This window comes from Leptonotus elevatus, chromosome 6 (assembly GCF_054856555.1).
Source record: "Leptonotus elevatus isolate MCC_2025b chromosome 6, RoL_Lele_1.0, whole genome shotgun sequence".
NCBI classification, from domain to species: domain Eukaryota; kingdom Metazoa; phylum Chordata; class Actinopteri; order Syngnathiformes; family Syngnathidae; genus Leptonotus; species Leptonotus elevatus.
In genome coordinates, this window is record NC_141244.1 from 23094338 (window position 1) to 23110501 (window position 16164).

Sequence of the window (16164 nt, forward strand, 5' to 3'; positions counted from 1 at the left end):
CGAGGTAGAGCAAAGGCTTGGCCAGCGAGAAACATGAAGTTTGGATTCTCATTAGGGATGAAACTTTTATTTGGCCCCATGTGAATTATATATAACCCGACAAAAACCTACAATCCTACTCCCACACCCACACAAGTGTTATTGAGAAACTTTTTTTTGTTTGTTTTTTGTAATCCCACTACTTTTATTCTACCAATGAAAAATTAACCCTGGCCTTCTGGAAGCACATCACCCGCACCCCCATTCAAACCTAACATTAATATCGAGGCATGAACATAATGTTAAACGTTCCAGATTTGCTCTGCAGCTGGATCACAGACTTCCTAATTGACTGGAAGAAATGTGCGACTGGTGAGAAGTATCTCAGACAGGAGGACCATCAGCCCCGGAGTGCCTCAGGGCTATGTACTTTAACCCTTGTTGGTCTCCATGTATACCAACTGCTGCTCCGTGAAGTTAGCGGACAACGCCACACAACCCCCCCCCCCCCCCCCCCCCAAAAAAAAAATCAAATAGATCAAGTAGGGAGATGTTTTCTTCAAATTGCGCTTGATTGGCTGATTGACCTGTCAGTCAAAGTCCGGCGTGCTTCGGTTCCCTCAGCCAATTACGTGTCAGCTCGCCTGCGTTCTTGTCAACGAACCTACAACCCGCGCATGCATTCACGCACGCACGCACGCACGCAGGTCGGTCCAGCCACCGTCCCCGCTCCCCTCCACGCCTCGCGGACCCCAGCTCCAGAAGCGACCCAAGCAGGCGGGAAAGCCCCCCCGGGGGAGGAGCGCGCTGCGCCGGAGTTTATGAGCGCGGAAGCGACCGCGAGTGTCAGCGGACTCGAAGCTTCTGGACGCCGGACGGCATGGTGAGAGGAGAACGGACCTGACACCTCTCAACCGGTAAGTCAACTGTCCAACGTGTTATGAATTTATTGATTATTGTTATTATTATTAATCCCGCGACATCGCCTCTGCTGTATTGTTACTGAGACGACAGTGTAGGCTGCAATGACATTAATAAAATGCGGACATTGTTTCAAAGTATAGAATTCAAACTTTCATAGTTTATGTTTTGGACTACATTAATAATACGTGAAATATGACACATTTAATTTAGCACAGTGGAAGAATTAAACGTTTCCTAATTAGCCTGAAATAATAGTCTGCAACAAAACCCTAATCCTATTATTCAAATTTCATTCGTATTTAAATTGGCAGGCTTTCTGTAAAAACAAACAAAATGTTGGAAGACAGGAAGTTTTATTTCAAAGCAATAAAATTAACATTGGACTTTAAAAAATGCAAGTAGAAAAGGGCTTTTATTTATATATATATATATAAAATTCTGTAATGTAAAACAAAAATAAAGAAAATATGGAACGTCCTATTTTTATAAAACAGGAATTTAAAACTTTCTAATTAGCTTACGTGGTCATCTTTTTAAATGTTTTCAGATTGTATTATTATTTAAAAGAATGCCTAGATATTACTAGTCACTTAAAATATTAACTTGTAATTTGTAACATATTTTTGTTAAAATATGGGAAGTTCAAGTTAAGTTTTTTAATTAACATATTGAAAAGCAGACTTAAAAAAAAAAAAAGTAGGCCACTTTGAAAATGCATCATTGAAAATAAATCAGTGGTCCAACTCAACTTTTTTGTTTTAAAAACAACCGTAGATGTATAAAAAGTGCTGTAAACCTACATAAAGGCCTAAGTCAGACGTGTAAACACAAAGACAGTAAATACAATAAAACACAAATAATGCCGAGTCGAAAAGCCAAAGGGGAAAAATGTGTTTTAAAAATGGACAGAGAGGGCGACTTGTGTGTTTACTTTCTCCCAAAGTCATCTGAGATCAACTCCAGCTCACTTGTGACCTTCAACTGGATTAGTGCAAGACATAAAGTATGAATGAATAAATACATATTTATTGAGCGAATTAAGCTGTTAAAAAAATAAAAGCTCTCGGTCAAATTCTCTGACGTTTTACTGGCATATTAAAATGACATTTGGCCCTAGTGCGTGTTTACAGCTGCATAAAGTCTTGTAACTCATCGAGCCTTTTTCAAGGACATACCATGACAGTTTGCGCGGAAGAGGAGGTCAAACCGATAACCTCCTGATTACGATCCACTCAAACCAGCAGCAAGCCAGCGAACCCCCCCCCCCCCCCCCCCCCGCCAGCATCACAACATGTTTAGCCAACCATTAATCTCAACTCCAGAAGCTTCCATTTTACAGCTCTGACCTTGGAGCTCTTATTGTCTTCTGACGTCAAAAATTTCTGCCATGTAATGACCAAAATTGAAATGTTTTGCAAATCAGCATTTCCTATCGCTCTCGTATACGTGCTTCCAAATTGGAAAATCTCTCGGAGTCTGAAATAACCTCTTTGAACCAAAGCGGTGGATTTTTGTGTCTTTTCATGCATAGTTTCTTGAGATTTTTTTTGTGGGTCTACTCATGATAGACATCTCTAAGCAGAGGTGGCAAATCCAGGTCCAGAAAGTAAAAACCCTTCCACAGTTCGGCTTTAGCCCCTAGTGCTAGCTAGCTAGCTCCCTAGCAGGTAAACAAGCACCATGGGTGCTAGCTAGATCCCTAGCATGTAAATGAGAACCACGGGAGATAGCTAGCTAGCTGTCGAACAGGTAAATTAGCACCATGGGAGCTAGCTAACTAGCGAGCAAGCTAATTAGCCCCTGAGGCTAAAGCTAAACTGTGGCAGGGTTTTTACTTTCTGGACCTGGATTTGGTACCTCTGTAAGTGATTTTTTACAAAAAATGGCAACATCTTGAAATTACTCTAAAATGGCGGAGCTGCGGAAGAAAATGGCAGACTTCCTGTGTCTTTCAGGGCATATCGTCTTGACTTTTTTTGTGGGTCTACCCAGAAGAGACATGCCCTCAATTTCTTGTTGATATCGTAAAACTGGCTTCTGGGGCTGAATTAAAAAAAATGTAAACGGTTGAGCCATTAATAATTCTATCCTTTACAAATTAGTGTCAACCATCTGAAAAACTGACAGGACATGATTTCCAAAGACAGAAAAAAAAAATTTGCATTTCACCTTCACAGTATTTAAATGACTCTTAATTCTCTCAGAGTAACAGCACAAGTGACGATGTGAAGCCTCGCTAATTCTTGCCAGTCAAGGGATCAACAGGCTTACTGGGGACATAAAACAGCTTCCTCATTTTTTATTTTAATGGGACTCACATTAGGTTGAATGACATTCCGGCCACCGCTGCGCGCCTTCACAATGGCTCTGGCGCTGGCAGACCGGGGACATTGTTAGGAGATAAAAGGAGAGAGTCATGTTATTACAGACACATTAAGAACTTGATTCACAAAGCATCGGATAATACAAGCTTGGAAGAGCAAGAAACCAGATGAAATGATTGCTTGCTTCCCGCGCACCTGAGACGGTTTCACGTGGCGGCAGGAAATTGGGTAGGCAAGTCTATCAAGAGCAGACCCACAAAAAGGGCTCAGAAGAAGACACAGGAAGTCTCCCTTTTTCTTTTTTTTTTTGGTCTGCCCATTGGGTCCTTTCAAGTTTTTTATATTCGGCCCGTGTAGGTACGGTATCTCCTTGGAAACATGAAATTGGGAAGACATGGCCGTAGACTTACAAAAAAAGGTCTCAAAAAGACACTAGAAGGCTAACGTTTGTTTGTTTTTACTTTGCCATTTTAGTGTCTTTGCCTTGTTCCCTTTTTTTTGTGGGAGGGGGGGGGTGAAAGTTCAACCTCCGTACAGTTTCATTCAGTAACATGAAATTGGGCAGGTGGGTCTATCAGGAGTGGACCCACAAAAAAGTCTCAAGAAGCCATGCCACCAAAAAAAAAAACATAGGAAGTCTGCCATTTTGTTTTTTTGTTTCGTTATGTTTATTTATTCTGCCATTTTATTGTTATTTTAAGTTCTCTGTAAATATATTTTTTTTTTTGGGGGGGGGGGGGAGTAGCAACTACCTAGCAACATGAAAATGGGTTGACATGTCAAAGTAGATCCCCCAAAAAGTTTTCAGTCATGACCCCCCAAAAAAACGTAGTCTGCCATTTTGTTTTGTTTTATTTGTTCTGCCGTATTAAGGTTGTCTCAAGTTGTCTCTATTAACTGTATTCTTTTTTTCTTTTTTATTAGTGGGGGGGGGGGGGGGGATTCAGTCCCTCTACAGTAGGCTTAGCAGTATGGGTTACCAAGTCTAATATCAATAGTATATCCACAAAAAAAAAGTCTCAAGAAGCCATAACACAAGGGCTGACATTTTGTTGTTCTGTGTTTTTTTGTGATTTTATCCATTTCAAGTATTTGTGTTAATATTTTGGTGAAATTCGGCCCCTGTAGACAGTTTAGCAACGTGAAATGTGGTAGAGTATTTCATCTATCAAGTGTAGACCCACAAAAAAGTGTCAAAAAGCAATGCCTGAAAAACACGAGAAATCAGCCATTTTGCTTCTTTTTTTTGTGGCAGTCATTTTTGTGTTTAGATAAGTGAGGGCACATAAAACATATTATTATTATTATAAAGATGTTGTTTTTTTTAACTTGACTTCCCCTTAAGTATGAAATATAATCAACAAGAGACCTTAATGAAACGGTTATAATATATTGCCGCCTCCCCAATGACTAAAATGAACGTGCTACTCTTTTAATTAGTCATCAGATAATGTGCTTGTGCGTGAAAACAACGCCGCACTGACTAACTGCGCAGCATGTTAACGAGCCGCTGTGCTGATTTACTGCTTTGGTTTTATTCATCGTGTATTGATAACACAAGATAGCTGGCGTTATCCTGACCGGTGATCCTAGTGTTAATAAATGAGAGGAAACTGCACTGCAGTTGCTAAACGCTAATAAGGAATGCTTTTGTTATTACAGATATGAATGCCGTCCACGAAAGTAGAACCGCTCGTCATTGGTTATTTAACGGCATGTTAATAGCAGCACAGAAAATGGATGGATTGGAATGTGATTTTCTGGCATTTTTGTTCCCAGACTCCATGCATTTTTTAGAGGTGCGCTGCAGAAGCACGCATGATGAACTGGACGTGCAGCCTGAGGAGACAGTCTTGGGTCCTTTTTTTTTTAAATCAAGATATGTGATGATAAATGATCACTGAAGGGCTAAAATGATGGCCAAACGCCTTCTATGTCGATTTATTAAATCAGGCAGCCAAACGGCGGGATGCCCTCCAGGAGGTTGAGACAAAGTCAAAGTGTAACAACAATTTTTTTTTTTTGCACAAACAAGACGCACATAAATAAGTAAAGTAACTATGCTAATATTATGCTGAGAAAATGCTGGATGTGCATAAATGTGCTAATAATCTGCATATTTTAATATGCTAGCATACTGCATACAGAACTAATTTTCTGTTTATGGAGGTTCTAATGTTAGCCACTGCTAAGTAAGTATGCTAACGTTATGCTGAGAAAATGCTAGACTGCATAAACATGCTAATCTCCATATTTTTATATGCTAGCATACTGAACTAACTTTCTGCTTATGGAGGCGCTAAAGTTGGCCGCTGCTAAGTAACTATGCTAACATTATGCCGAGAAAATGCTAGACTGTATAAACATGCTAATAATCTGCATATCTTAATATGCAAACATACTGAACTAACATTTCCGCTTATGGAGGCGCTAAAGTTAGCCACGGCTAAGTAACTATGCTAACATTATGCTGAGAAAATGCTATCATTCAGTTGTTGATATTCAAGCAGTACTTTCTATTGTGTGACGTAGATGACCAAAGTGAATTATCCATCTGTATTTTTCCTCATTGAAATAATTTCACAGGTAATTACATTTGTGGTGGAAAATTTACTTTGTTGTTCATAACATCAAATGACAATGAAAGCAATTTATAAAGGAGTCACGCTCGCTCGCTGCTGCTGCTGTGTTTCTGAGGACACTTTAATTTGTTTTGCTGCTTTTTATTGTTCTTGTATCAAAGCACTACATTTTATTATCACATAAAGTCCATCGGACTAAAATGCATCAGACCCTGTCGTGACTTTGATTCAGGAGGAAAAGCTATGAATTTACTTGAAAGAGTAGCGATTCGAAGCGATTTTAGCCAAAGTTTCCCCCCACGGCCCAAAACAACAATGTCATCATCACAAAAACATCATATGTTGACCTCCTGCTGTTACAATTTTCTTCACAACATAAAAAACGGCAAAGGATTGCGATCGATCGGCAGCGAGACGATCAATAGACTATCAACACCTTCAACGAAGGCATTACGCTCTCAAGCTTGATTCCATCCTGCTCGCCGTTGATTGTGCTATTGATTGACGGAATCCTCATTTGCTTTAAATAAAACTACAACACAAAAGCAGCTGCAGGAAATCACAAAACTTTAAGTGAAAGTTGGCACATTCACACCACTAAATGATTCAAGAATAACAACACTTATTATTATTATTATTTTTTTTTTGGGCTGATAAACTGCTGTCTACAAATGCTATCTACATGTCCTGATCATTATTTTTTTTTACATTTTAGTATATGTTTGTTTAAAGCTTGATTTGGGGGCAAAAACCTATCTCTGCTATCTCCTTATTTGAAAACCCGACCAAAAAGTATTGGCACAAACATCCGAGTGGTACGCTACGTGTAGCTCTCGTACGTTTTTTTTGTCTCGCAAATTTGAGAGTTCGAGGCAACTAAACAACTAAAATGGCGGCTATTGATAAATCGTTTTTTTGTTCTGGTCCTCAAAAGACATTTTGACCTCCAGCAAACTTGCCTTCTCACAATTTTTCTTCATTTATCTTTTGATCTTATTTCATAAGCATTACATGCAGTTTCATGAGTTCACCGTATAATTTGGTTCTTAAAGTGGTTCTCAACTGTTGTCACCCTGGGACCTGCATCTTCCTATTTTTTTTTTTAGCAAAATTGTGACCTATTTTGGGAAGTTAAGAAAAATGAAGCAATTTTTAAGTTTCAAAATAGCTTCTGAAAATATGTGTTTTAAAAAATGTGAGAATTTTGTACGCTTAAAAAAAAAAAATCTGATTGCAATTCCATTTTTTGGCAGCCGTCTTATCCAAAATGGTTCCTTTTGGGTCTTTTGTTGATTGTTTTTGGAGTGTAATATTTGTTATCAACGTTTGTTGAGTAATTATTAATTAATTAATTATTAATTAATTATTAAATATTTTCATCTATGCAACGTGTGGTATTTTCTGTTTTCAAGCCAGTTTTGCTTGTTATGTCTGAAGTCCTTTTCAATGATGTCTTCCAATTGAGTGCCGAAAATAAGTGTGCTTCTTTTTGTGTGACCACTTTTCAGAGCGACCATGTTCACTGGAGCATCGCCATGACTTCTCACAACAGCTCCGCGGACATTCCTCCTCCTCCTCCTCCTCCTCCTCCCCCTCCTCCCCCACCACCTCCCTCCTCCTTCCCGCTGTCATCCCTCCATTTCAACTCCTCCTCAGGCCTGGCCTCAGCCACCCCCTCGTACATCCCGCTATCCTTGGTCGGCAATTGCAGCGCGGCGGCGTCCGCGCTCTCCTCGCCGCCATACAACTTCTACGCCGTGCTGCTCGTGCTGCTCATCTTCTGCGTGGTATTCGGCAACGTGCTGGTGTGCGTGGCCGTGTCGCGGGAAAGAGCCCTGCAGACCACCACCAACTACCTCATTGTTTCCCTGGCCGTGTCCGACCTGCTACTGGCCACCCTGGTCATGCCCTGGGGGGTCTACCTGGAGGTAAGACTCACTATTCCACTTACCTTTTCCTGGTCACTTGTTGCTAGGCAGACAAAAACCAAAGAAGTCAAACATTTGCTTCGTTACTTTTAATTTCATACACAATCACATTAACTTTGCTAAACTTGGTGCGGAATGTTAAGAACCTCCACGAAAAGCCAAAGAAAAATCGAAACGCAATACTGAGCTGTTGCTAGGATGACTACGAGGGGCAAAATCATTTGTGCCCCACAGCCCAATTTAATATTACGTTCACAATGCTGTTTCCTTTCCAGAGGACTTTTAAAAATCACTTTAAAAAAACATGAAAACTCAAAAACTTTTGGAGATATTCTACTGAGCAACTGTTGCTAGGCAGACTATATGGAGCAGAATCATTTGTGCCCCATAGCCTAGATTTAAAAAAATAATAATAATAATTTGCGTTCATGATTTACCGTCACATTTGTACAGCGTTTGCTTTTCTTTCCAGAGGACTTTAAAAAACACATATACAAAGAAAAAAAAAACATTCTTACAGATATTGTACTGAACAACTGTTGTGGGGCAGACTAAGTGGGGCAGAATAATTTGTGCCCCATAGTCTAATTTAATATCATGATTATGATGCCGCCTCCTTTCCAGCGGCTAAAGAAAACGCACACACAAGCCAAAGGGGGGGGGGGGGGGGACTTGCAGATATTGTAATAGGCATACTATGTGGGGCAGAATCATTTGTGCCCCATAGCCTATCTTTTTTTTTTTTATTCCGTTCATGATTTACCGTCACATTTGAACAGCGTTTGCTTTCCTTTCCAGAGGACTTTAAAAAAACACATATACAAAGAAAAAAAAAACATTCTTACAGATATTGTACTGAACAACTGTTGTTAGGCAGACTAAGTGGGGCAGAATAATTTGTGCCCCATAGTCTAATTTAATATCATGATTATGATGCCGCCTCCTTTCCAGCGGCTAAAGAAAACGCACACACAAGCCAAAGGGGGGGGGGGGGGGACTTGCAGATATTGTAATAGGCATACTATGTGGGGCAGAATCATTTGTGCCCCATAGCCTATCTTTTTTTTTTTTTATTCCGTTCATGATTTACCGTCACATTTATACACCGTTTCCTTTCCTTTCAAGAGGACTTAAGAAACACACACAAGGAAAAAATAAACATACTTGCAGATATTGTACTGAACAACTGTTGCTAGGCAGACTAAGTGGGGCAGAATCATTTGTGCCCTATAGTCTAATTTAATATCATGATTATGATGCCGCCTCCTTTCCAGGGGATAACACACACACAAGCCAAAGGAGAAAAAAACCACTTGCAGATATAGTAATTAGCAGCTGTTGCTAGGCAGACGATGGAGCAGAATCATTTGTGCTCCTTAGCCTAGCTTTTTTTTTTTAATTCCGTTCATGATTTACCGTCACATTTATACACCGTTTCCTTTCCTTTCAAGAGGACTTAAGAAACACACACAAGGAAAAAATAAACATACTTGCAGATATTGTACTGAACAACTGTTGCTAGGCAGACTAAGTGGGGCAGAATCATTTGTGCCCCATGGCTGAACTATTTTATTTTTAAATTGCATACACGATCACATTTATTTGCTGAACTTGGGACACAATGCTTACACAATTCACTCCATGTTTACTTTAGAAACTTGTTGCTAAGCAGACTATATGGGCATAATCATTTGATTTGGATCGTTCCAAAAGGTGAATGATTGTTTCCCTGAAGCCTCTAAATTGTCCATGGGTGTTAATTTGTCTCATTATAATGAGGACAGCCACTGCAGAGAATGAGAAAAGAAAATTGAAGGATGAATGTTTTTCCGTCTGAAGCAATTTATGTGACGAGCTCGTTGTCATTAAAGTGAATCATTTTGAAATGTAAGCGTTAATAATTGATTGTGCCTGTCTTGGCTGACAATCAGCTATTCATGTTAAGGGGCTTATTAATAATAATACTGGCAGGCACATTGCACAAGGTAGATAGATACGTAGGTTACACTTTTTTTTTTTTTTTTTTAAATCACTGCTGTCATTTTGTGACAAAATGACAAAAAGGCCGATGAAAAGCAAAAGACAGGTGTGGAGATGATTGCGTGTTGATGTGTTTGAAGGTGGTGGGCGAGTGGCGCTTCAGCCTGATCCACTGCGACATCCTGTTGACTCTCGACGTGATGATGTGCACCGCCAGCATCCTCAACCTGTGCGCCATCAGCATCGACAGGTAAGATACCAAGGTCACGTTTAAGCAATGGATTGTATTCATTACTAGTTATTTCAACTTGTCTTTAATTAACGTCAAATTTGTTATGATTTGAAACTCAAGGAGTAGAGAGAGAGAGGAGTAATGCATGCCGAATCACACTAGACAGACATTGGACACATGTTCAATCATTTTATTTTGGACTCCGGATTGCATAGGGGAAAATTTTAACTTAAAAATAAACAAAATTAAAAATTATGGATTTTTTTTCAAATGTTTTTTTTTTTTCAAATACAGAAAAAAATAAGTCTACAACATTAAATATTTGACTATGTCTGTCATAATACTTTTTCAAAATATTCTGACATTAGACAGACATTAAAGATTTTCATTTTTAACTTTGTATTGAATGTTTTAAAAGCTCGTACAATTCAGTGGAAAATTACAAACAAAATAGTTGAAAATAATAATAAAGGATTTGTGAATTATTCAAATTGTGTGGCGTTAAAAATATTTTTGTAATCAAACAAAATAGAAAAGGTCATAAATATGCTTATTGCACGTAAAAATTCAATACAAACATACCTAAATAAGATTCATGTGAATGTATTTGTACATAAAAGTTCAATACAATGGAACTGTACTTACAAACGTATTATGCTAAAAATCATGCACAATTTGAATATTTTAACAATATAATTTTTTTTCATGTACCACTAGAGGCAGCTGACACACCCTCACTATGAGATTCACAGCAATAATCGGATTATTGCCTTGAATCCCCAAAATCTACGAAAAATGTATGCCCATTATAACGGCATTTGGAGGTGGGGGGGCATTTAAATAAATAAATAAATAAACATCCCAAATTCTTGAATAAGCTGGGATGAAATGCCAATAAGCATTTTCCACTAAAAACAGGGGTAGGCTGCTCAACAAATAAAATAAATAATACCACAAATAGGTAAATCCACAGGTGCTGAATTTCTTAGTATGTGGGGTTCATTGTATGGAAAATAATAATTTCCGGGGTCAGCCTAAAACCAGTGGTGGCGGCATTATTATTATTATTTTATATAAATAGATAACAGAACTTGTGCCCTGACTCCCAAATTTAAAGCAATATAAACGACTTAATGCACTTGTGGAATTAATCCATTCACACTTGTAACTCATTCACTGCCAGCCGAGTTAAAACGGATCTTAACGTCTATAGCCGTCAACGGCAGTGAATGAGTTGAAATGTGGTAAAAAGTTTTGGAATGAAAATATTTGTTCAAATTAAAAAATTGAATTAGAATTTATTTTGATTTTTTTTATGATTCCTGCGTGCTTGTTGCAGGTACACGGCAGTGGCCATGCCTTTGTTGTACAACACGCGCTACAGCTCCAGGAGGAGGGTGGCGCTGATGATCGCCGCCGTATGGTTCCTCTCTTTCGCCATCTCCTGCCCGCTGCTCTTTGGACTCAACAACACCGGTAACACGGAAAACATCAACTCTTTTGCTTTTGGACGTCGGTCAAGCTTCCGCAAAATTGACAGTCAAAATAGATTGGAATTTCGATTTGATTTGGGTTCAAAATCTAAATCACGATGTTGATACTTGGACGACAAAACATTTTTAGGTGGTGAATTGTGTCAAAGGTTTGGGAGGTGGAGGTGATTGAAGTGCGTTTTCCTGCCCTCCAGCGGACCGCGAAGGCACCACGTGCAGCTTCGCCGACCCGGCCTTTGTGGTCTACTCGTCGGTGGCGTCCTTCTACGTGCCCTTTATCGTCACCCTGCTGGTGTACGCGCAAATCTGCGTGGTCCTTCGCAGACGCGGCCGACGCACGGGGCCCCCCCGGAGACACAACGGGCCCGAGCAGCAACAGCGGCACAGGAAGGTATGTTACCTCCACCAGGGAATGGCCGTTTTATTAGTTAGCTTGTGGGTTTGTGGGAAAACTAGCTAACAAAAAAGGGGCGGGACTTTTTGATAGAGGTTCAGTAAAGTCAACCTTAAACATTTCTTGACAACAATTTGTTATCTGTGACCTCACTAGTCTAAACATGACATTCTGATTCATATTTATTTATTTATCCATCTCAGGGGGCGGCCATTTTGCCACTTGCTGTCGACTGAAGATGACATCAATGTTGTCTGGGCTCAGGCAACGACCAATCACACCTCTTTTCTGAAGCTGAGCTGTGATTGGTTGTTACCTCAGACCTGAGCAACATTGACGTCATCTTCAGTCGACAGCAAGTGGCAAAATGGCCGCCCCCTGAGATGGCTAAAAACGGCTGGATTTTGCTGCTTAACTCATATTCCATAACCAGGATACCATATTTAGACCAGTGGGGCATAGAACATATTATTGTCAAAAGAAAATTGGGGGGGCTGACTTCCCTTTTAACTTAAAAATGTCAAAGATGGAGTTAGCTAACTCTTGTTCAAAATGGCTCTACTGCTTCTGATGGAGATGAAACAGCGGGCGTAATTTACATTTCAGTAGGTACATTGATTTAAAAATAGGCATATACATAGAAAATATAACCATTAGACTTTGTTATGTGCTCCTATTTATGGCTAATATGCGCTCTTTTGACTTAAAAATGGATAGCGTGCTGTCAAGCTGATGTTAGCTAGCAGGCTAAAAATAAGGCTAACAATAGGCATACACTTAGAAAATATAACAGTTAAACTTTGTAATGGACTTTTCTATCGCTCCATTTTATGGCTAATATGCGCTTTTTGACTTCAAAATGGATAGTGCGCTGTCAAGCTGATGTTAGCTAGCAGGCTAGCCGTCAGCTAGCCTAGCTAAATCATTCAAAAGAAAGACAAAACAACCAAACATTTTCAACAAAGCTGTGAGAAAACGCCCTCCACAAAGCCGATGACGACGGTTTGGTTCGGTTCTTCCCAATCTGTCCCTTTTGTGTTTTCCAGAATAAATGTACGCAACCAGAGGACGTAAAACTGTGCGCTTTGATCTTGAGACCCTCCACCGCAGCCCCCCAGCGAAAGCGAGTGGTAAGACTTGAGAGTTTACGTTTTTGTTGTTTCAATATTTTGTCAGCAGAATCACAGCGTCCGATTGTTGTTGTAGACGCTGGTGAAGGAGGCGATGGTGCACCCCCTAGAGGTGGAGCGCAGTCGCTTCCTGCCGCAGACCGAGCAGAACTCAGCCGAGCCGCCCGTCGCCCAACCGCAACCGGGCCGGGCGACCATCTCGCTTTCCGTCTCGGTGGGACCCGCCCCGACCCTCCCGTGCACGATGACGCGCTCCGCCTTGACGCCCCGCCCCCCCACGCTGGAGGACGGCATGCGAGGCCGGGAGGGCTGGCGGGAGCATGGCGGCGGCGGCGGCTGGCCGGCCGGCGTCACCAAGGAGAGAGCCCGAGGCAGGATGTCGCAGCAGAAGGAGAGGAAGGCCACGCAGATGCTCGCCATCGTGCTTGGTGAACCGCCCCATCACAAAAAAAATCTGCCGATTTTAACTCATTCACTGCCATTGACGGACGGCTATAGATGTCAAAAATCATTTGAACTATTTATATTAGTTTAAAATGTTTTTTACTTTTGTTAACAAGAGTATGAAAACCAAATTTTTAATAACCATCTCGTCAGGCGATAAAAATTTTTTTTACTCGTAATTAATCGCATAACTTTAATAGTTAACTCACGATTAATCACACATTTTCTAGAGTATGAAAACCTAGATTTTTTTATTGTTTATTTAGAACAGATATAAAATTTGTGATTAATTGTGTTAACGATTAAAGCCATGCGATTTATTACGGGTAAAAAAGAAAATAATCGCCTGACGCCCATAATTTTTAATAACATCTCGTCAGGCGATTAAAATGTTTACTCTTTTAACAAGAGTATGAAAACCTAGATTTTTTTTATTGTACATTTAGAACGGATATCAAATTTGTGATTAATCGTGAGTTAGCTATTGAAGTCATGTGATTAATAACAATAAAAAAAAAATCGCCTGACGTCCGAATTTTTAATAATCTTTTCTTTTTGTTTTTAAAATTATCTTTTTTCAAAAAAAGAAAGAAAAGATTATTAAAATTAGGGCGTCAGGCGATTAAAATGTTTAATTGTAATTAATCGCATGACTTCAATAGTTAACTCACGATGAATCACAAATTTTATATCTGTTCTAAATGTACATTTTCATACTCTTGTTAACAAAAGTGGAAGAAAATGTTAAACTAGTAGAAATAGTTCAAATGAATTTTTGACGTTCATAGCCGTCAATGGCAGTGAATGAGTTAAAAGGCCGCATATCAGCCAGCCGATAATTTTTCTTCTTCTTGTTTTCGCAGGCGTGTTCATCATCTGCTGGCTGCCGTTTTTCCTGACGCACGTCCTGAAGGCTCACTGCGGCAGTTGCTGCATCTCGCCCTCCCTGTACAGCGCCGTCACGTGGCTGGGCTACCTCAACAGCGCCGTCAACCCCGTCATCTACACCACCTTCAACGTGGAGTTCCGCAAGGCCTTCATCAAGATCCTCCTCTGTTGACCGCGCTCAGATTCAGGGAAAATGAGGTGATTTTCGAAAGGTGATGCGTACGAACATTGATTGATTGATTCTCACTGGCCACTTCTCAGTGATTCTCAGTGTGGTACACAGAGGCACAAAGCCATTGCAGGTCAAAGGTCATCTGCTAAGTTAACCCAAATAAAACATTTTGACAATAAGTTTTTTTGTTAGTGGAATATGAGTTAAGCAGCAAAATGCAGACTCGGCCATTTTGCCACTTAAGATGACATCACAGTTGCTTAGGTCTCAGATAACAACCAATCACAGCGCAGCTACAGAAAACAGGTGAGCTGTGATTGGTCGTTGCCTGGGCAACTGTGTTGTCATTTTCAGACGACAGCCAGTTGCAAAATGGCCGCCCCTGCGATGGATAAAAACGGCTGGACTTAGCTGCATAACTCATTCCACAAATGTAATATTAATCAGAATGTCATGTTGAGACTAGTGAGGTAACTCATTCACTGCCATTGACGGCTATAGACGTCAAAAATTAATTTGAACAATTTCTATTAGTTTTCCACTTTTGTTAATAAGAGTATGAAAACCTAAAAAAAAAATGTTTGTACATTTAGAACAGATATAAAATTTGTGATTAATTGTGAGTTAATTATTGAAGCCATGTGATTAATTACAATTAAAAAATGTAATCGCCTGACGCAATTTAAAGAAAGAAAGAAAAGATTATTAAAAATTAGGGGCGTCAGGCGATTACAATTTTTAATTGTAATTAATCGCATGACTTCACTAGTTAACTCACAATTCACACTCTTGTTTACAAAAGTGGAATAAAATGTTAAACTAATAGAAATAGTTCAAATGAGTTTTTTAGACGTCTATAGCCGTCAATGGCAGTGAATGAGTTAAGGACAAACCAGTTTTCTTTTATATTTAAGTGCAGTGTTAATGTTCAAACTGCGCATAATATTACTTAGAAAAAGACTCCATTTTAAACCGTATTTTTTCCAAATATTTTTCTTGCAAAACAGGATGCGATAATAAAATGATACAGTTCACTTATTTTTCTTTTTTTCGTCAATGTGAATACAAAACCACAGGCAAGCGTACATAAACATAAGCACAGAAACCTGTATATGAATATTTGTACCTATGCATACATATACACAAAAACAAAATACCAAAAAGGATCAACAACCCGGAACCTGGTTTGGAAGCCTCGGAAGGAAAAAAAAAAATACCACAACTGGAATTCTTTCTCCGCGGTTCTTGTAAATGTTTGTCGTTGATGTTGTCTTCAAATAAAATTCCAACACAATGAGCTTGTCTTTGAGCCTTCAATACAACTAACGAGAATGACAAAAACTCTCGTGAAGAGCAGGACGTCGACTCCATGCCCGCTCAGAAAACGGCTCATGAAGATGGCAGCCCCTCCCTTCCGTGTCATTAACTCATTCAGTGCCAGCGACGGCTATAGATGTCAAAAATCCATTTGACCTGGGCTGGCAGTGAATGAGTTAAAAATATCCGTGTGTGTGTGTGTTCTGCAGCATAAGTATAACTTTGAAAAGAACCTTAAATTGGATAAATCCCAGACGAGCACAGGAAGCTTTCGACGTTATTCTGTGTATAGAATGACCCCAAAGGGAATCCTTATTCCATTTATTCTTGATTTTAGTACTTGACTGCTCGCTCAAGGTCAAAATGAAATCGTCGGT

The 16164-nt window shown here is 39.7% G+C and overlaps 1 protein-coding gene across 2 annotated transcripts; it reads left to right on the forward strand.

Moving 5' to 3' along the window:
• The first annotated feature begins 669 nt into the window (after nt 1-669).
• Nucleotides 670-15764, forward strand: drd2l (dopamine receptor D2 like). Of its 2 annotated transcripts, none has more exons than XM_086078031.1 (8): nt 670-896; nt 7318-7737; nt 9858-9967; nt 11289-11425; nt 11637-11833; nt 12883-12966; nt 13043-13394; nt 14274-15764. In XM_086078031.1, the coding sequence occupies exons 2-8, from the start codon at nt 7345-7347 to the stop codon at nt 14468-14470; spliced, it is 1470 nt and encodes a 489-aa protein (XP_085934157.1). In that variant the 5' UTR covers nt 670-896; nt 7318-7344; the 3' UTR covers nt 14471-15764. The 2 variants fall into 2 exon arrangements, with proteins under 2 accessions (XP_085934157.1, XP_085934158.1); XM_086078032.1 differs by lacking the exon at nt 670-896 and adding an exon at nt 5319-5419.
• Nucleotides 15765-16164: the final 400 nt, after the last annotated feature.